Here is a 21,027-nt window from a genome sequence, read left to right as displayed (position 1 = left end):
GCGCCCAGGACTTCACGGACAGCAAGATAATCACTCTGGAAAAGTTAGGGAGCAGAGGAGAGCAATCAAAAGTGAACACAGCGGTGGCAGCAGGAGCTCCCAGTTTGGGGGTGCGGCCCCAGGAACCGCTCAGGGCACCGTCAGGCCAGGGCTGGGCACGTAAAGAGCACCAGCAGCATCCCAACTCTGCACACAACGTCACACACGGGGAGACGGGCATGCAGGGAGGGAGAGATACAGCCCCTGCGGACCCCCAGGACCTGCAGCGGAGGGGGACACATGCAGGCCCCGGCCGCAGCAGCTTTCCCACCTCGCTGCCGCCGCAGGATGGGTGCGGGGTGAGGCCAGCGACGCCCTCCCGGACCCTACAGCCCTGCGGTCCTTCTGGGGTCAGGTGGGATTTTCCCTGCAAGGAACCCCCTGCACCACAGCTAACGCACTGCCAATACTGCTCGGGTTCGTGACACTGTACGTGACATTTTAGGGGGCTGTATTTTGAAGACGACATTGACCACTACGCTATCCTTCCTGCCGATGCACCGCACTCATTCGGGAAATGAATGCTCAGAGAACATTTTCCTTTATGGACACTGGAGCCCGATTCCTCCTCTGATTACTGTGTAAGCTTTCAAACCACTCAGCAGGATTTTAAAATGTAAGGAAAAGTTTTAGATGCTTTAAAAAGGAAGTAGTGAGTATTTGTAAACTACAGCCAAACGTATAAAACATTATTTCTTTAGTTCTAGCTAGAAAAGTAACTCTATCACCTCACAGTTCAGTTTCAGCTACATTCAGGTCTAGGAATCTCCACATTCTTATGTAATGCCTTAAAGCAGCAATAGACGTTAAACAACAAAATTAAAGTTTATCAAAAAATTCTTAAAAATAAAAATAAAAAAAAGATTTGGTTTCTGTAATCCTGTATGTTCAGTGTATGTAACCTGACCAGGGTTCCCTTACACCTGCTGCTACAGTTTGGGGATTTTTGGCAGTTGCTTCAAGAGAGGTTTTGTTTGTTTAGGAAAAGCAATAATTTGCTATAGTTTCAAGTTTGCCTGCAGCACCCCGGCAGCTGCCTCCACACTTACTGCTCAGCAAGTTGTGACTTTCCAGCTCTAGGCTAAAACGGAATATTTAATGCTCTGGAGGAGACTTCTCATCTCATCAGTTATGCATAGAGCTTCCTCCGCTGGGCAATTAAAGCTCTTTTGTCCATCATTTTCTACAGATCACTGCCGTTAGTCCCTTTAAAGAAAAGTTACCCTGCCAGGTTCTTTGGTTAAAGACATTTCCTCAGCTCTCCCTGCGGGGCCAGGCTGCCTTCCCGCGGCACATGGCTGGGGAGGGATGGTGCCACGGCAGAGTCCGGCAGCCGTGCCCGTCCCTCGCCCGCCACGGCAGCGGAGCTGTGCGTCTTTACCAGAGAGACGAGGGACGCTCGGCTTGCTATTCGCAGGCAAAGTAATCCTTGAGCGGGGAAAAGAGGTGCCGGATGACGGGGACGCTCCATGATCTTCCCAGCAGCTTCTGGCGAGCCCCGCGGCCAATGTTGGAGACGTCCGTGTAGTGGAGGGGGAAGCCAAAGATCCTGCGGAGCCGAGGCAGGAGATGGGGGAGTGAGGTTTGGTGGCTGCCCCGCTCCCCCGGTGCCCACTGGCCACGGCCAGGACGCAGCATCCCCCTGACCCATCCCCGCATCCAGCCCATGGCCCCCCCACCTTGAGCCCCAGCCCCTGTTTTACAGTCTCGCTTGGCAGAAGCTCCCGACTGCTAACAGCCAGTGCTCCCTGCCGCTTCCCCCGTTTTCTTTCCCAGAGCAAATACATATCGCTTTCCCCCCGAAGCCCTCAGAGCACTCAGCAAAGGCAACGCAGCCGTTCCTGCTCTGCCCCGAGCCAGCGGCAGACTCGCCCCAGGGCAGTGGCAGCAGAGCAGCGCCCACACCTCCTACGGCCTCGCTCCTACGGACACGGGGAGCCCAGCACATCATCCCACGCATATCTGGGCAAGTGTATCTGCCCCATGCGACTTAACCTACGTGCGGACAGGGACCAAGTGCCCAGAGCCAGCTGGGATGCGATCCATCCCAGCGAGTCAAGCCAGGAATGAAGGAACCGCGCGCTGCACCTGCTGGCCCGTGGAAATCTATACGTGGCAAGTATGTGCACAGCCTCCCGCCCCAGACGCGCCTGCGGGCAGAGAACAGCGAGCTGCCCCAGCTCCGGGAGCTCACAGCACCACCGCATTTACAGACACCGGGGACAGCCAAAATTAACCACCAGCCATGCTAAAGATTTCTATTATAGCTCTGGAGTCCACTAAGTTGCACTGATATACACTGTACTGAAACACCGGTGCCCCTGGGTGAGCCGAAGGATGGACAAGAGATGTTGACATACACCCCAAAATATACACCCCAAGGAGAGCAGCAGCCCTGGGCAGTCACTGCCATCTCACGTTTTGAGTCTTGATGAAATTAAGAGACAATTTCTCATAGCCAGGATGCAATACAGGGACTCCTGTCTTACCAACGTGCCCTGACGTGCAGCCTGTCAGGTGAAACAGTGAGTGTGACGAGCTTTCCTGAAGAACGATAATGTGTTCATCACACCACTGGCATCTCCTACAGCCACCACAGCTTCCCCACTGAAATACCCATCACCTGCGCAGATCGCCTGCCTCAAAGGCTGGAGCAGAAGGGTCAAATACTGGAGTGTCGCTGCTCCAGGCAGTTGTCGGCCGTCCCCGTGAGCTGCAGCAGGGTCCCAGCCCACCGCCACCAGCACACCCAGCAACCGATCCCCTGGGAACACACCCCAGCAGAGCTCAGATTTCCCAGTTAAAAGGAGATGCTGGCAGGGATTAAGACCCCGGCATGCTGGCTCCATTTTAAAATTGGACTAGGAAAATAAAAGGAAAAGCAAAACAGAAGAGCCACCAATAATCTCTCAGCCGGGAATCAGCACTAGCACTGAATACTGGGGAGTAAAAAGCAAACACTAAATATGTAAAGACAATAGAAAATTCCTCCTCCCAGCTCTGCGTGTCAAGTCCTCATGCAGCCTCTCCAGCTTGGCCAAGGTCAACTCATCACTCTCTCAGCAACCACCAAGTTGTCAGAGGTCATTTACCATAAACTCACGGCTCCCGCCTGCTCCAGCACACACCAGACCAGAGCAGAGCCTCCCAGGACGGGCGCAGGATCCCTTTACCCAGGGCAGCTCCCTTCCTGATCCACCCTGCAAGGCCAGAAGCTTCAGGAGTCTCCTACGGGAAAGGGCACTCTGCTCCCCAGCACGGTCAGAGCCCTGTACATCCTGAACAGTATCACCGTCCTCGCTCATTAGCTGTTCCTAACGGGGCCGGGCACTGCCAACCCACTTTCCCCAGTGGCGCTTTCGGAGGAGCCCTGTGCCCGTGCCATCCTGCCTGCCTCTGCTCAGCAAGGCACCTCTGCAAGCATCGCCCTGGGCTACTTCATGGAGATGGCTCTGAGTCACCCACGTCGGGCGCTTCCAGCTCTTCCGCCTCATTACAACCAGATGAAAGTTCTGGTGTCATTTAAATGGCATGACACGACAAAGACTTGGTAATTGCTATTTCACTTTCAAATACCTACATGCCTCTAGCTCAGCTTTAATTATTTTTAACTCCAACAAATACTGGCAACTTAAATATAAACAAGCAAAAATATTTAAAACCGGTCTGTGTTTATTGGCCGAGACTTTGGCTGGGTGAAAACTCCACGTTTTGTTGCTAGAAGTATTTCGTGTGCAGGGTCTGCGAGCAATTGGGTTTTACTCTACTCCTTCTGTTGTGTTTTGCTGTGAATTTGGGGTGCTACGAGGCGCGAACAAAGTTTGGAGGAGCACGGTCGTGCTTTGCCCCCACCTGCCATAGTGTGAGCTTCCCCACAATGCCATACCGGGCTGAGTGTCCCCAGCCCAGGCGGCTGCTCGGGTTCACCTCCAGCAAACCCCTACACGGCACTGACCGGGGCATGGGACTACCACAGAGCACCCCACATCAGCCTGGGTCTCAAACAGGCTGGTGCACATGGACATCCCCAAGCCAGACATGCCACGCAGCACCCTGCGCAAGCCCCGTCTCTCTTCCCTCCACAGGCTTCAGGTCCGGGGGCAGAGGACGCTGCTACGCTTTTCCCACAGTCTCATCTTTGCTCATTAACAACCGCGTTATCATGTGCACATCGCCGCAGGGAAACTGCACCGTACGGGAGCTGCAGCTCTTCAGCTCCCAGGAGCTGGGCTTAGGGCCAAGGAGGAAAGACCAACCACGCAAGCACCACAAAACAAAACAAAACGCCAGCGATCGTTTGATTACCTGTTCATCCCCGGAAGGTTGCCCCAGAAATAGCGTGCTCGGTGGGCAGCTGATATCTTGATAGCATCAATCATAACCGGGTTACACTGCAGGCCATGAGAGGGGGGGGAATAAAAGTTAAGAGGAGGTGCGAGCTCAGCCATCTCCTGCACGCCAAGCCCTTCTCTGCTGTACTGCAGGAACTTAAAAATCTTCAGCAAATCCTCCTCAGGATGTAGCCCCAACAAACCCTTGTTCCACCCCAGAGCACGGTCAGGTTGGCCACATGGGCTACCACGCCACAGCTGTGGCCAGGAGCTAATGAAAATCACAGCACGCTTCAGTGCTGATTTCTCTGGGACAGGATCAGGGCTGTCAGCCTCCAATGGAGCTTCTACATACGGGGGTTCCTGCTGACCCACAGCCCATCTTGGCTACCACAGAGTTAAAAATCCTTTCCAGTCCCTGACCTCCCTAGAAAGGCAGGCATTGCTCTGAACAGATGCTTTCTGCAAGGCTGGCAAAAACCCTCCCCCAGAGAACTAGTGCCTGGGGTTAACCTCCTGAAAGCCAGAGGGGATCCCGAGCCAAGACTAAACAGCTGACTCCTGGTGCGTGCATCAGGCAAGGGGCTCTCCAGCGCTGGGGACATAACAAACCACAGCCAGACCTTCACAGCCTCAGCACACCTTGCACAGCCCAAGTGTCTCCTGCTCTGACGCCTTTCCCGAAGACGGTGGCAATCCCTACCTCCAGAAACCGAGAAATGTCCCTCTTGTCATTGACCCTCATGGCCACCACGTTCTCGAACATCCAGAAGAAGGGGCGCTCCTCTCCTGCCTTGGGACGGGCGTAGTTGAGCAGGTGGTAAAATTCGAAGAACAGCCTCCCGGTTCCTTCTACAAGGGACAAAACGGGAGCAGCAGGTTGGGACCAGCTGTGGCACAGGGGGCACAGCTCTGGGGGTCCTGGCTGCCCTCCCCACCACGATTGGCATGGAGACAGCCTGTGCTTTGCAGGTGCCATCCCATGGTTTGTAGGTCAGAGAGAAGCCACCACCAATGCAGACTGGGGCTGAACCAACTTCTCTGAACTTCAAGGTGGCTCCACACCTCGGGAACACCCCGGGGGTACCCAGCCCTGCAGAGGCAAAGCAGCCTTACCGTACAGCCCCTTCCTGGCCGGATTCACAAGGGAGAGGTCGTTACAGGGGCTTCCACCGATCACCAGGTCAAAGGGACCCCACTCCTCGATCTAGAGTGAACAGACAGACGCAGTTAGGAAATGCCATGTAAGCAGGTCTCTCCTCCACAGCAGGGCAGGGGGGGCAAGCCCTTCCCAGGGCTGGTGGCGTGAGACCCACGCGGTCATGGGGACACGTTCCCCGGCCCGCCCGCAGAAGCGGTGCTCACATTTCTCTTGGTTATGTTCCTGACGTCGTGCACATAGGTGATGTTGCTCTCATGCTGCATGGTGCCCACAGCAATGGGGTCTTCGCAGATCTCCGAGGCGATGTACTTCTCCACTTGGATGCCCAAGTCCTTCAGCACCAGGTACCCTGCCAAGGGACAGAGGTCTGAGGTTGCAGTGCTCTCTTTAGTCTCCCAGTCTCCTTCATCAGCACAGACGCTCGATGTGGCCACTCTTGCATGTCCTAGGTGGGTGCAGTCAAACAGGACTTCTGGATGAGCAACCTATTTTTTGACTCGTTTCTCCAGGCAGGTTTGCTCCCAGAAAGCAGAACTCCAGAGCTGAGTGAACTGAGTCAAATCAGTCGCCCTCAGGCATTTCTTCACCAGAGACCCGGTTACCAGCACGCCCACAGCTCTTGCTTCTCAGTGAAACCAGCTACCTGAGACCACACTCAGTGCAGCAGGAACCTCTGTGAGCAAAATTCCCATGCCCTCTCTCCATCTCTCCATCCCTCCCTCCTCCACAGCCCTGTCCATCAGGAATGGGAGTCCCTTCCCTCATCCCCTTCTGATGGGGATGCCCCTGCCCTTCATCCTGTTCTCCCCACCAAGCTTTCAGAGACAAGTTTGAGTCCATTAAACTATTCATCCCTGACATCCAGTGCTGTAAGCCACCAGGACGGTGCTCTTCCAACGCCTCACCTGTTGCAATGCCATCAAACAAAGATAGCACTCGAATAGGTCTCCTCTTCGCTGGTGGGACCGTTGGGTAGATTTTGGGTGCAGCCTGCAATGAAAGGACAGCAATGAAGCCCCAGCTTTGGCAGTGCTGTGATGCTCTGTGAGGCCAAACCTTTGGCTCTACAGGCATCGCCTCCACTTTCGGGGGAGCATCTGCAGGGCCAAGAGCCCAACACCCTTGGAGAGGGTGGATGAGTGAGACCAAGGCAGACAGCCAAGGAATTTTCAGCTGTTCGCCTTGCCCTCTGCAGCCCTCTCCCCGACAGCCTAGTGCGCTGGGCTTGCCTGCCCGCAGCCCTTACGTATTCCTGTCCCTTGTCGCTGGTGAAGAAGTCCTGCAGGCGAGTGTTCCAGTCCTGCCGGCGCTGCAGCACCCCGTAGCTCCTCTGGGGCTGGCACATGTAGCAATTCCAGGGCTCCTGCTCTTTTGCCTTGGCCGACGTCCCTCGCCCCACCAACACCTCCAGACACTCCACACAGAAGCACCTGCCCAAATCACAACACCTCATGCCCATCACCTCCAGAAACCCCTCTGCGTCACCCCAGCCTCTCCTGGCGTCTCCTCTGCCATGCACCAGAGCCCCATCCCATCCTGTAGGATGTTGTTCCATGCAGTATCTTGGTTTTTAAGGCTGCAAACACAAACTGGTGACCCAGGTAAAGCTCCTGCCTCCTCCATTCAGAGAGAATCCAACAATTCTATGAGCATCATAGAATCACAGAATAGTTTGGGTTGGAAGGGACCTTAAAGATCATCTTGTTCCAACCTCCCTGCCATGGGCAGGGACACCATGCACTAGACCCCTAGACTATCCTGCCCAGCCTCACGTATGACCCTGCTTCCCTGTGGCTCCCCAGGAGCTCCGCTGTGAGCTGGGACAGAGAAGCAGAGACAAGGAGCAGAGACGGGGCCCACCTGCAGCAGCTGGCATTGCTGCAGAGCAGCAGCTCCTTGCCTTCGCAGCAGACAGTGCAGTAGGACTGGTAGCCGTCTTCGTCATACATGTAGAAGAGCTCCAGGAATCTATCCTAGCGAAAGGACAAGCGGGAGGAGAGAAGGACGGAGGATCAGGATCTGTGCTCAGAGGGTGAAGAGGGAACATAGCTTTGCTTCGTCCCTGGTGCACCCTGAGAGCTCGGAGATGCACATCCTTGGTGCTGCAAGTGGAGAGAACATGCCGAGGGACAGCCCCGTGGTGGATACAGGACCTGGCACAGTCACTCCTCCTGTCCCGGCAGCGCCGGCTGCAGCGGGGCTGGACTCGGCACCCCATCCTCCTGCCCCAGGCTCAGCCCCGGCACGGCAGCACTTACCCTGCACGTCTGGCAGAGGCCCCCCTCGAACAGCGGGTGGAAGGTGGCCGGGTTTCTCCTCCCGCAGGACAAACAGCTGTCTGTGTGACAGAGAGAGCTCCGCTCACCCCGGGGTAGGGAACCCCACGCGGAAGCGCAAACCCCACACCTCCACCCCACGGCGGGCTGTGGATGCTGGAGACTCTCGCCTGAGCCCGTGCAGGTCCAGACGCAGCTGCAGCTCCCAGCAATCTGCGATCACAGCGCTCTCCCCCTTCCTACATGGTGCAGTTAAGAAGGGACCCACCATCTTTGCCTAGTGCTGCCTGCACCTGCACCAGCCCCACACCTTTTCCCAAGAGAGACGGGGCAATCGATTACCTTCGAGACTCCCGCTGTTGTTCGTAACTTCAGAAACCATTTGCTCTTTATAAAATTAAAAAGAAAAAGAGAGATTTATCACTCCTTATGCAGCAAACTTTAAATGCACTCTACTTAGAGACGCCTGATTTCTTGCATTAAAACTGCTACAGCTTTCTTTGCACAGAGAATCACAGAATCATAGAATGGTTAGGTTGAAAGGGACCTTAAAGATCATCTAGTTCCAACCCCCTGCCCTGGGCAGGGACACCAACCACCAGACCAGGTTGCTCAAAGCCACGTTCAGCCTGGCCTTGAACCCCTCCAGGGATGGGGCAGCCACAGCTTCTCTGGGCAACCTGGGCCAGGGGCTCACCACCCTCAGAGTGAAAAGTTTCTTCCCGATATCTAATCTAAATCTACTCTCTTCCATTTTGAAGCCATTAGCCATGTCCTACCACTGCATGCCCGTTTAAAAAGTCCCTCTCCAGCTTTCTTGTAGGCACCTTTCAGATACTGGAAAGCGGCTATGTCTACCCAGAGCCTCCTCTCCGGGCAGAACTCGCTCAGCCTGCCTTCTTAGGAGAGGTGCTCCAGAAGGCAGGCCACGGGCACATCAGAAATTTTGGTGCGAAACCCATGTCCTTTCACGGCTTGAGATATTAGAGCTAGAGTTTAAAGTAGCAACACACAGATCATTTCCAAGCTGAGCAAATAATGGAGCCCAGCTTGTGGTGCCATGTCTTGCAGTTGGGTTTGCTGGTGTCTTGTAAGGCACAAATTGAGCAACAAAAAGTTTTTTTCTTCGTAATCGAAGCTCATGGCCCCTGTGTAGATGCGAGCCCTTTCCCCGAGATGTTTCCCAGTGCTTTTCAGGATGCATGGCCCAGGCCATGCTGCTCCCCAGCTCTCGCTGCTCGTTACCTCGGGTCTGGTCCTCTTCCACTCGCTGCTCCTTGTTGTTGTTGCAGGGGTTGGTCTTCAGCCTCTTGGTGGGGGGACACTGCTCGAGGGACAGGACCTCCTCAGTCCCGTTCCTCAGGGCCCCGTTCTCTGCAAGGAAAAGGTGACTCCCTGGGGATGAGCCTCCAGCACCAGCAGCTCCCCAGGACACGGGGGGACATCTCCTGCCAAGCCCAGCCAGGCCCCATCCCAGAAAAAAGCAGCGCTCTTTCTGACCGCCCAGGCTCCCCACGCATGGCTTGAGGCTCAGCTAGGTCATGACTTCCAAGAGCAATGGCTTTGAGGGTGCTTTACTCTGGCATTTTGTGATGCTGCTGTGGGGGACGCCAGTGTGGAGCCCCAGGGCCACCTCAGCAGCAGGCCAGCATGGCCACTGCAGAGGACAAGCAGGTGCAGCCGGGACCAACCGCCAGCCCCATGCCCAGCTCACACCACCACCTCACCTGAGGCTTTGGGCGGTCGTAGTCCCTTGAGACCCAAGGGCTTGAAGCCGGTGAGCGCCCAGTCGATCATGGGCTTCAGCTGCTCCTCCAGGGACTCCCCGGGGGCGGATGAAAATGTCTTCCCCGACCGGCTCCGGGCAACCTGCCGAGAGAAGAGGGACGGCGTGGGCCAGGGTGACCGGGGCTTGTCCCCAGCTGCAATGAGCATGGCCCACATGCCCGCCAGGTCCCAGGCGCCCTCTCCACCACAAACACACGTGTGCAGGGCTCGGCATCCCCGGCTCAGCGGCAGCTGCTGGATTCCGGCATAGGGTGTACCCTCGGCTGCACTCCTGTGCCTCCCCTCCCTGCAAGGAGCCCGTCTGTCCCCCACCAGCCCCAACCCAGCTGGGAGCAGGGACAGCCCAGCCCCAGCTCTCGCCCAGACTTGGCTACCCGGCAAGAAAAGTAAAGGCAGAAGAGGTGCCTGTGGGTTTGCAGCACCGTAACCCGGAGCGTGATGCCTCCCCTGGATGGGGATCAGACCCATGGGGTGCTCAGTGCCGGCCCCGACTGCAAAGGGCATCCAGCACCAGCCCAGGACACCTCCTGGCAGTGTGACAGTGCCTTCAACCACAATGCTGCCACACCAGAGTCCCCAGAGGGAGCCTGGTCCCAGGGTTGTTTTTGGAGCAGAGACCCTGAAGCAGCAGCAACTACTCGTGAATCTCCCGGGATAAGCAGGGTTTGGCCCCATGGCTGCACTTGGAAATAGTCCCAGCAGAGAAAGGAGGGTTTTCCTACAGACATCTGTCCACATCGCCCCAGCAGACGGGGGAAATGATTAATTCTGGACTGCGGTAGGAGCTCCTGCACTGATCTCTCTCAAGGTGATCTGCAGGCATTATCCAGAACCACTCCCAGATGCAAAGCAGAGCAATGTGCAGAGGGGCAGAGCGGGGAAGCCCCAGCCCCAACCACCTCCCCACACACTGCCCGAGCTCTGCAGGCGCCTGGGGCTGAGCAGACGCCCAGCTTCCCGGCTGGGACACCTCCTCCTGCCCCTGCAAAGCCTTTCCTTCACTGGCTCAGCGGCACCCACCGCCTGGAGCACAGCCTGTCCCTCCCTGCATCCTACTGCCCCCCACGGAGCCCAGCCACTTCACTTGGCACCTCATCCATCCAACCCCAGCTCTGCTCCGCAGTTACCTCCAGGGCATGGTATATGGCTCGTCGGTAGGAGACCAGCTTATTAAACGTGGAAGAATTGAAATGCTGCCTAAAGGCCATCAGTCCCACCAGCTTGTCTGCAGAAACCTGGGAGAGAGTGACAAAAGCTTACCTGCAGGCACAGGGGCACAGGCATGCCTTGCTTGGGCTGTGTCCCCCACGGCACCATGCCCCCCGAATCGCAGACCCATCCCTGCAGCACAGCAGCTCCCAGCATGGCTCTCACGCTGCAGCCAAGGGCACCAGGCTGCAGCCATGCCGGGGCTTTGTCTGGACCATGCAGCCGGGCGAGGAAACCCAGCGTCAGCTTTGCAGAGGGCGACAAACAGCAGAGGGAGGAAAGCAGAGGCGACAGCATCGCACTCGCGACTAGGACGGGTGTTTTGCACCCTCTGCTGGCACCGCACCTCTGCCGGCAGAGCCGGCGCAGCACGGGCACCCGGCACAGCGCTTCCCTCCCAGCGCTTCCCTCCCTCCTGTCTGCAGTCCAGGGGAGGCGCAGGATGGCCAAGGGGTGATGGGGCTCCGGGAGGGCATCCCTCACCAGGCAGGGAGCAATGGGGGCAGCCCTAGAGACCAGGACTTGGACAAAACCCTGCGAAGGGGATGGAGAGACATCCCTATTGCCGGATTCTGTCACCAACCTATGGTGACCAGGCACTAGTTATAGTCACTAGAGCCACGAGAGCATGCCAGAGCCTGACTATGCCAAACACCAGGGTCCCTCCCCAGGGAGGCCGCAGTTGGGCACACGCAGCCCGGAGGCAGCCCCAGGAATGGGACAGATGGCCGAAATGTGCAGGGGAGGGGATTTCAGCCTGGGTGAAATCAGGCGCAGGCAGCAAGCTTACCTCAGAGAACTTCCCATCTCCGAACCACTGCACCCACCGCATGCCCGAGACAGCCTGGCGCTTGGCCGTGGCTCTGTAGGAGACAACGATCGCAGGCCACCAGGAGAAACCTTTGATCTTTCCCCAGACGAGCTCCCCAATTCCGAATTCTTTCCCATCCTGCACGCAGAAGAGGACAACACAGATCAGCCAAAAGCACAAACTCCCCGCTTTATCCGAGCGCCCACGTGGGGGAACGGCCGCGGGGTGCCCCGCAGAGCTGCTACACCACGCGCGTCACTCGCTGCAGCGCACATGGACTTCTGTGCAAGGATCTATAAAAGCTGCACCCCCTCCCTCAAAAAAATGGCCGAACACGCCCCCGGCAGCGCTGGCTGCCAGCCCTGCACCACGCAGGAGCTGGGCGCGAAGGTCTGTGTGTCGGCAGCCCCACGCCAAGCCTGGAGCCTGGCACGCAGAGCACGGTGCGTGCTCCGTCCTGCACAGCCCTCCTGGCACCCGCACCCCGTGCGTGCCCACTCCTGCCTGCCCTCCCGGGGTCTCTGCAAACACCGAGAAGCTTTTTCCTGCCCTCACAAACCAACAGCTAGGAAGCTCCGGCTGCCACAGGAGGGCTTGCAGCGGCCCCGGGATGGGGATGGGCAAGGCAGGAGGGCAGCAGGTCCAGGGAGTGCAGCCGGACTCTCCCGATCCCCTCGGCCATCGCAGCCGTGTTTGTCCAGGAGACCTGAGCTCACTGCACGGTGCTGCTGAGCCACGAGGCACAGCCCAGGCCGAGGGACGTGGAGAACACAGCAGGGGATGGTACGCGTCCTGCCTGGCTGCAGGGAGGACTTTGCACAGAGGTTGCTCCCTGGGCTCCCCGAGCAGACGATGTCGCTCCTTGGTGTGTGGAAACCCCCATTCATGGGGCTCACAGCTCAGCTCATCTGGCTGCACCCCAGGGAGAGGAGAGAGGGCACCCACCCTCCTCTTCTTCCCAAGGAGAGAGCAGAAAAAATAGGGCAGGGAAAAAACAGAAAGAAAAGAAAAAGGTGGGAATTTTGGTGAGACCATGCCAAGAGCCTCAAACAGGCAGTGTGACAGCGCCACACCGGCACGGTGCTGTGCCCAGGGAGGCACCTCGCACAGGAGCAGTCCCCTCTGCCTGCAGAACCCTCCCTCCCAGCTTTGTTCTGCAATTAGGCACCTAATTATGCAGCAAGAAGCAATTGCCCAATTCCTGCAAGTCTCGGGCCCTGCCCTGACGCCCGCAGGCACTGAATCACGCTCCTCTGCAGCTCCAGCAGCTTCGCTCCTCTCCAGCATCCCCCCGACAGAAACATTTTCTACGCATGCAACTGCCTGTCTCGGCGGGGCCGGGCATGGCTGCCAGCCCAGCGTGTGCCGCGCACACGTCCCTCGGGGGCCCTTGGAGGCTTGGCAGCCCCCCATGTGGCACAGGCAGGGGCTCAGCGGGGCTGGTCCCCGCACGCTGACCATCTGCAGCAGGGTGCCCCCAGAGCAGCATCAACCCCGCTGCCCGATGGACAGGGACAGCCCGGCACCATCGCACCCCGGACACACAGGGAAGGGCAGGCAGGGAAGAGGAGGTGGGAGAAGCAGCAGTGAGGTTTCCAGAAGGTCCCCTCGCCTGCAGGCTTGGGACAAGCCAGGAAGGTTCCTCCTCACCCCGCACCGTCCCAGGCGCAGGATTCCAGTGCCCGAGCAGAGTTTGGCCCCTCCATACCTGGTACTCCAGCGCCATCCCCGCGTCTCTGCTCTCCGGCTCCTCGGCCCCCAGCTCGGCGGAGCCATTCTGCCCTTCCTGGGAGCTGCTGCCGGAGAGGGTGCTGCTGCTCCGGGATGAGTCCCGGGAGTCCTCCTCCGTCAGGTCGATGGTGGTCACGGGGATGGACGTGGTCGAGCGCCGCTTGGAGCTCTGCGCAGCGGAGGGAGCAGAGTGTGAGAGTGGTAGGAAGGCGGGGAGAGGGGAGGAGGGGAGCAGAGACCTGCCCCACATCACCCCCAGCCCCTCAGCCAGGGATCAGAGCGGGAGAGCCAGGGAGAGGGGCACCACCACAGCCAGGAACGGAGGAAAGGGCCCAGGACTGTGGCGTTTGAGGGAGAACTGCTCTGCTTTTACTTGCAAGACACATAGAAAACGGTGCACCGTTTGCACTCTTCCCTTTTCCTCTCCTCAATTCACCTGAGGGTGTTCAAAGCACCCTGTTCATAGCAGGGGCAAGCAACAGCACACACACCCCCACTTCACAGGGGAAACTGAAGCAGGCAGAGGCCACAACATGTCTGAAGCGACTTGGCCAGGGCACAGCAAAAGTGAAGGTCTCCAGAGCCCCAGGGAAGCCCTGGCCCCACGCAGACCCTCACCCGCAGGGGAGCTGGCAGGTCCCTGAGACTCTCCATGCTGTTCGTTTCCTTGATCTTCATCTCGTGCCGGGTCTGCCCTGCCTGGAAGATGAGGCGGACGGGGGGCTTCTGCCTGAGGCTGCTCTCCCAACCGGCGCTGCCCCGGGGCCGCACCTGCAACCAGAACAGAGAAGTGCCGTGGCACTGATGCCTTCCCCATGCCAGCAGCATGCTGGGGACAGGCACAGCCCCTGTTCCTCAGGGCTGGGCACTAGCAGCACCAGAGCCCCAGGGCTGGGAGCATGGAGAAGGCAAGAGGAGCGCAGATGGCTGCGGGAGCAGGACCCAGGCTGAGCCCCTTGGTGTGACCGTGCACTTCACAGCGTCTCTGCTGGGCTGCACAGCCATGCTCAGGAGCACGCACTGCTGCAGCCCCCAGCACCCTGCAGGGGGGCAGCATCCCACCAGCAGCTGCTTACAACAACTTTTGTTTCCAGCTCTCATGTGCATCCTCCACTATACCCTCCTATACCCTCCCCTCCTCGCAGCTACAGCCATGGCTGTGCGACTGAGACCAGCGGGAGCCAGCAGCCGGGAGGACCGGCCACCAGAAAAGCCACGAGCCCCGGCAGAGCAGCCGTCCCCGGCACGGCACCCTACTCACACATGCGTGGGTGCTCTCACACAGGCGTGGGTGCTCTCCCCCCTAACAGCCTGGCCCCGCAGAGGCACCCAGGGCAGCCTTTCCCCTGCGGCTTCAGCAGCCGCAGTTTACAATCAGTCTTACCCAGGCATGTTTCCTGCATCCGGCATAACAAGAGTTTCAAAACGAAATGAGATTTTGCAAGTGAAGAGCCCCCGAACCGAACGTAGTGGGAAAGCAGAATTTTCACCCCGGTTGGATTTATGGCTCTTTCTTTTGGAAGCTGCCTCATCACAGGCAGATCTCCAACCTTGGGGTTTCATTTCAAAGTCAAAACAATAAAGCCAGAAGGCAAAAATGCTTCCAGACCCTGGAGGTTTGTCAACCTAGTCAACAAAAGGAGGGGGGGCAAAACTGGGATCCAGCCCCACAGCAGCTAAAAGCAGGCCACCCTGAGAATGGGAGACACGAGATGCTTTGGTCCATCAGTACAGCCAAGCCTTTTTAAAGAAAACATCAGCATAATAATTATTAGACTGCTGCAACATGTAGTGGGCATCACTGCATCACGCACCATACCCTCCTGCTGCTGCCGACATAATGTAAATCAGGAATTTAAAACAAATATTATGCTTGTAAATTAATATTGCGTCTGCCATTGGACTGTTCCCCCAGCACCAAGAGCAAGAGCTGCCCCAGAGGGGAATAGTCGGGTATCCCAGGAACCAGCTGCCCCCCACCAACAGCCCACAAAGCCCCCCGGGCAGCGAGGTCTTACAGCAGCCTTGGCGAGCACTTACCTCCTGCGCCCCTGCGAGAGCAAGCGGCCAGGACAGATCCTCCTTGGAGAGGTCTCCCTTGCTGACCCTCTTGTTGTTCTTCAGGGATGGCAGCCCCAGGCCCCCAGCATCTGCGCAGGGACAAGGCAGAGCAGCCTCAGGCTCCGTGAGCCATCCCAGCCGTGTCCCTGCACGCCTCTGCCCGCGGCTGCTCTGAGCAGCAAGGCACGATTTGAAAAAAACGAAACCTCATCTTGGAGAAATGTGGCCAAGAGCTGAAGACAAGCGGTGTCCCCAAGGCTCCCCATCATGGTACTGCTGACACTGGCAGTCCCAGGTCACCCAAAACTGGGAGGGACTCTAATAGCACTTGTGGGGACCTTCTTACGTAATTTTTTGTTCCTGAAAGCTCAGAGGCACAAGGAAACCATTCAAAGCCCACTATTCAGGGCCTGTCACCAGTTCATTTAAAGCAAGGACCTCATGAACCCAAGAGCTGACATTTGGGGACTATGACCAGAGCATCCCAGGAGCTGTGATGCAGCCGGCAGCAACCCTTGGGCATGTGGCAGCTCCCCGCCTCCCTCCTCCCCAGGGGGGTTAAACCATCAAGGGGCAGAGCCAGCATCCCAGCACAGCACCCGTTTCCACAACCGCTTCTGTCACCATGGCCTGGATGCGCCACCAGAAAGCAGAAACCCAGTGGAGTCATGGAGTCACAACCCAGCCACGGCTGTGATGCTCCCGGGAAGCCCTTTGGGATAGTGGCTGGGAGATCCCTGGCCCCATGCATCCCTGCACATCCCAGGCATGGAGCACCCCGGGCACAGCACGGCAAGACTCACCTGGAGCGCTGGGCTTCCCATTCGCCTCCAGAAGCAGGGCAGGTGTGTTATTAGCGGGATCGGTGCAGTCCCCGTTGATGAGGATCAGCTCTGCCCTGCAGTCTGCCTCATCCCGGTCATGGCTCTTGTCCTTTTTCATGGTTGCCTGTGGAAGCCAGAATGGAAAGGAAATTTAGCCGTGCAGAAAGCCCCAGGGAAGGTAAAGTAGCCAGAGTAAGCTCTTCAAGCCAGCCACAACTTCTCATGCCCTTAGCAGAGGGGTCTAACTGGAGACGCATTTGGAATGGTATCGGGACCCAACGGGCACCTGGACAACACCTCCCCACAGATGTGGTGGCCCTGAATATCCACCAGCTCCAGTGAACAGAGGCCCCAGTTGCAACCTGCTTGTCCTTAGGGAAGTGCCGGGGCTTTTCTCCGGGGCTGCACTGGCCCAGCCCTGCCATCCGTACGCCATGGAGTGCTCCTGGGCACGGTGCTGCCCGGCCCAGGCTGGCTCTGCCAGAGGGGTCCCGGCTGCAGCTTGAGACCCTGTCCAGAGGGGAGCTGCACTTCCCAGCCACCTTGCAGAAACCAGCGGACATCCCACCCCCCCGGGAACCAGACTCAACTGTGCTCCGGCTGCCCAGCAAACCCAGCAGTGGGTGGGCTGTTACGGCAGCAGTGGGACAGGGCAGACGGCTCGCCACGGGGGGCAAAGTCCTGGCGCCTGCAGGGAGTTACACTCTCCCAAAGGGAGAAAACTCCTCCTGCTCCCCTGCCCTGGCCTCAGCTCCCCCCCACCCCCAGCCCCAGGGCAAAGGGGCAGGGCAGGGGTCTGCCCTGGCTGCACTCACACACCACCATCACCCAACCCCGGGGACTGCGGAAAGAGTGTCGGCATCCCCCACCCCAGTGTCGCCCCACCCCAGTGTCCCCCCACCCCAGGAGCTGCTGCTGTGCAGATAAAGCCCGGCCACGCGTCCCCCCAGCAGAGGCGGAGCACACCTCGCCTGCACCCAGATGCCTCTGCCCTCCCCCTGGTGCCCTCCCTGCATCCTGTTTTCGGAGGTGGAAGCTCCCAGGCTCTCCCAGAGGCACCCAGGGCTACGCTAAAGAAGCTGCCTCATTGCTGGGCTATGGATCTGTGCTGCAACTTGCCCCTTCGCCAGCACAGTCATTTCAGGAGCACGTAGCTCAGCTCAACAAACTAAGGAGCAAGCAGGGCTTTACCCACCTAACGCCCTGTTAGGAAGCAAAAGCAACACACACACCCCCCAGCCCTAAAAAGACCCCAGCTCCAGCCCCGCCACCCCCTCCCCGGCGCTCTCGCTCAGCATCGCCTCCAACTGCTTCCCTAACAATTGAGATTTCTGCTTTGAGATCATCTGTCAGCACCTCTGACAAACAAAGACCAGTCGGGGTTTGATATTTCGGATGCCGAGGGCAGCCTTAAAACCCTGGTAACATCCAAACATGAAGGAAAACAGGTGTCCGCGCACCCACCTCCACAGGCAGAGCCCCCGGGTGCACGTCCTGCCTCCCCCCCCAAGACACGTCTCCTCAACAAAGGGATGAGAGGGAGAGCAACGGCACCAGAGGGAGTCTAAAGCTGCCTAAACCCCTACAGCTGTGTGCAGAAATCCCACTGCTGCAGCACATCTGCTCCCAGAACCCGGCGAACAATTCCTGGGAGCTGCCCAGACTCGCTGGGCTGCCCCCGGCCCGGGCGGCTGGTCCCGCATGCTGGCCCCGTGCACGCCGGCCCCGGATGCTCTCGGATGCAAAAACACGTCCTGATGCAGCACAGCCGGGTCAGCTCCACCGGGGTCTGCTCCACCCTCCCCAGCCATCCTGCAGAAGGGCAGCGACCATAGCCAGGAGCGACGCTGCCTCAAAAAATAGCCAATTTCACAAAATAATAGTGAATCTCACGAAAAATAGCAAATCTCACTCAGGAATCCATACAGGGAGGTGTGAGAGGATACACTGCTCTCTTGGCACGAGGGTGACCCAGAGGAGAGGCTGGGGAGAGGGAGATGGGGCAGCGTGAGGCCGTTAGGATCCAGGGAGGACAGGAGCAAGCATGGCCACCTCCCAGCCCTGCAAAACATCTGCACCCTCAAAACCCCGCTGGGACCTTCAGAGGACCTTTGCATTTGGTCCTTTGTCAGGAGCCTGTTTGGGAGCCTGAGATGGGAGCCTGAGCCTGGGAGGTTCAAACTTGCAGCTCAAAAAGGCTTCTCCTTTCTCAGCCCCAGAGGTGCCCCGCATGGCCAGCACACGGCAGGCGATCGGGCGAGCGTGTCCCTGCCACCACTGCGCTGGGGAGGCAGAGCGGAGGGTGACACAGCAGCCAGGTCTCCCCGGGACATACGGCCACGACTGATCACCCGATGTGCCACGCTCAGCTTTGCTGAGTGCTCAGGGAGCTCCGACATCATCCAGTTATAAAGCGTTAAAAAAAAAAAAAAGTGCTATCCCTTTGGAAGGAACTGCTCCCTGGCAGAGCTGGAGACTCCCACACCAGGGCTCTGACGGTCCATGGGACCTGGCCACAAGCCCCAGCATAAGCGCAGGCGTTTCAGGTCCCCAGGTGCAGGCAGGGCCTGCAGCGTACGTGCAGGAGCAAGCAGTGCATACACAGGAGCATACGCACTGCTTGCTCTGTGCACTTCTCCAGCTGCACCACCCGAGATCACTCGAGGACATCCTGTCACCATCCTCTGACACGCAAGCGGGAACGGGAGCATCACACCATGACCCAAACTGCAAAGCTAGTTAAACTCTCGCTTACCCAAAAACTTACACCGAGGCAGCGGGACTGCAATTCCCATCCCTTCTCCTATTGCTGCTGCCTTTTGCACCAAGCAATAAAGCCACATGCTCCAGACTGTCCTGCCTGCTGAAGAGGGGTGTCCGGCCCGTTGCCCCTCCAGCCACCGAGGATCTCCCGCAGGAGCCACCATACTCGCAAGCCTCACCACCTCCTTCTCGGGAGGAAGGCTCAGCCCTTTGTCCTCGCCTCCCGTCGCAGAAACGCACACCAACATGTGCACACAGGGCATTACAAAAATAATAAGAAACAGAGCACTCCCCTCACATGTTCTGTCTCACGGGAGGAGGAGAAAAACAGCACCGCAGTGTTTGCACTGCTTAACACACTGCAAACATACAGGCATGCACTACAGCCATAGGCTTCGTACAAGAACCCACGAAGAATGAAATAATGCAGAATTCCGGCTCCGATGCTCCAAGCTCCCCAAGAGACTGGCGCTAGCGGCAGCCCCGACACCGCCTGGTGCCCAGGACGTGCCCTGCAGCGATACCCCACCGAGACAATGAACCCGCTGACTCCGGATCCCGCCCTAGTTTTGCAATACCAGTTTCTTTAAGGTTTGCCAAACTGGTTAAGGACCATGCTACAATATTAACTGCTTAGAGAGGCTCCCGGTCCCTGCCCGGCCGAGCTCGCTGGCTACCCCGGAGCGGGCAGAGCGGCTGCGCTCACCTGCGAGGGGTCCCGGCAGGACCGTGCCTCCGCACCCCGCTGCCCCCCGGGACCGGGGCTGCTCCCCCAGCCTGGCTCGGGCTGTTTTCAGTTTTTCTTCTTGAGAAAACAGGCTGGCCCTTATCAGGTGCGTTTCCCCAGTAGGTGGAGAGATCGCAGGGGAGACAGCCGGACTTTGCCTCCAGACAGGGACATGCATATCAAAAGGCTGGAGGGAAGCGTTTTACATGATGGCTGGGATGGCAGCCATCGCCCAAGCCCTGTTTGAATAACAAAAAGAAATAAAGGACCCCAATGGCCGGGGCTCGCTCCCTCCAGGCTGGCTCCTTCCGAGGGCTCTGGGCTATCACGCACACAAATGGCCTTTAACTCTCCCCAAACCGAACATTTCCCTCTAATCCTGGGAAGAAAAGAGTTGCTGGGTTGGCAGTTTAGTAAGAAAGGGAGCCCATTTTGGCAGATATGCTCATTAAGAAGGGCAGGCTCTCCCCTCCCCTGCCCGTTTCCTGTGCCTGGCCCCTCTCCGCGCTCCCGCGCTCCGGCACTTCCCTCCATTTTCCCCCTGTTTCCTCTCCTGCCCCCCCTGCCCCGCTCCGCTCCCCCTCCGGACCGCAGCAGCCCTTTGCGGCCACCCCCAGGCTCCAGCACGGTCACCCGCTGCCTTTCAGCAAAGCTCGGTTGAAAGAAAAGAAACAAAAAACAAACCGGCCCCTCCTCTCCCAGTGAAGACCAGGCCTGAGAAGTCTCCTGGGCAGCCACCATCACAGCCAGCCGCTGCTCCAGCCGCTCTAGGCTCTTTACCATGCTCATCTCGGTCATGTCCCGCTGAGATGAGCCACGCTGGCTCTCCCGAGCCCCCTGCCCAGGGACGTGCCCGGTGTGGAGCAGGGGCCGGGGCTGGTGCGGCTGCGGGCAGGGCTGGGGGCTGCAGTGGCTCTGCCGTCGCGCAGGTGGGTCTCGCTCAGCGGTGGCAGGTCCTCCGTCCTGAGCGGTTACTGCTTCATCTTTCCCCTGCACAAGAGGACATAAAGCGATGATAATGACACCTGACTGTCCCCGTCTCCCGCCTCCTAGCCCTGTACGGCGGGGCTCAAGCCTCCAGCCATCCCCAGAGCTGGGGCCTGGGATCCCCTGGCTCATTCCCCCCCATTTCATTAAAAATTAGGAAACTGGAGACAGAGGGAGAAAATTGAAGTCCTGCTGAAGGAGTAGCATGTTTCAGCCCCCTTCCTTCTCCAGCCCCCTTTCCGAGGGAGGTCGGTGCAGCATCAGCAAGAGCCTCAGGACCAGCGCTCGACCCGGGTGTCCACCCACTGCTCCTCTCTT

At 58.3% G+C, this 21,027-nt stretch overlaps 1 protein-coding gene across 3 annotated transcripts; it reads right to left on the bottom strand.

The window, feature by feature from the left end:
* Positions 1-1,446: 1,446 nt before the first annotated feature.
* DNMT3B (DNA methyltransferase 3 beta) lies at positions 1,447-20,520 on the bottom strand. 3 transcript variants are annotated; one of them, XM_074604876.1, is made up of 19 exons: positions 20,407-20,520; positions 16,212-16,356; positions 15,388-15,497; positions 13,966-14,118; positions 13,325-13,516; positions 11,596-11,754; positions 10,724-10,831; positions 9,536-9,677; positions 9,054-9,182; positions 8,151-8,195; positions 7,791-7,870; positions 7,393-7,505; positions 6,779-6,962; positions 6,438-6,522; positions 5,736-5,881; positions 5,487-5,577; positions 5,074-5,222; positions 4,345-4,430; positions 1,447-1,588 (listed from the first exon to the last, which is right to left on the bottom strand). In XM_074604876.1, exons 1-19 carry the CDS (start codon positions 20,518-20,520, stop codon positions 1,447-1,449), a joined length of 2,373 nt encoding a protein of 790 aa, XP_074460977.1. The 3 variants fall into 3 exon arrangements, with proteins under 3 accessions (XP_074460977.1, XP_074460976.1, XP_074460978.1); XM_074604875.1 differs by having other exon boundaries at positions 5,074-5,291; positions 20,407-20,511; XM_074604877.1 differs by having other exon boundaries at positions 5,074-5,291; positions 13,966-14,046; positions 20,407-20,511.
* Between the last annotated feature and the right edge of the window lie 507 nt (positions 20,521-21,027).

Source organism: Larus michahellis, chromosome 12 (genome assembly GCF_964199755.1).
Source record: "Larus michahellis chromosome 12, bLarMic1.1, whole genome shotgun sequence".
Taxonomy (NCBI): domain Eukaryota; kingdom Metazoa; phylum Chordata; class Aves; order Charadriiformes; family Laridae; genus Larus; species Larus michahellis.
Note: the sequence above shows the minus strand (reverse complement) of the source record. Positions and strands in the feature narration are given on the sequence as shown.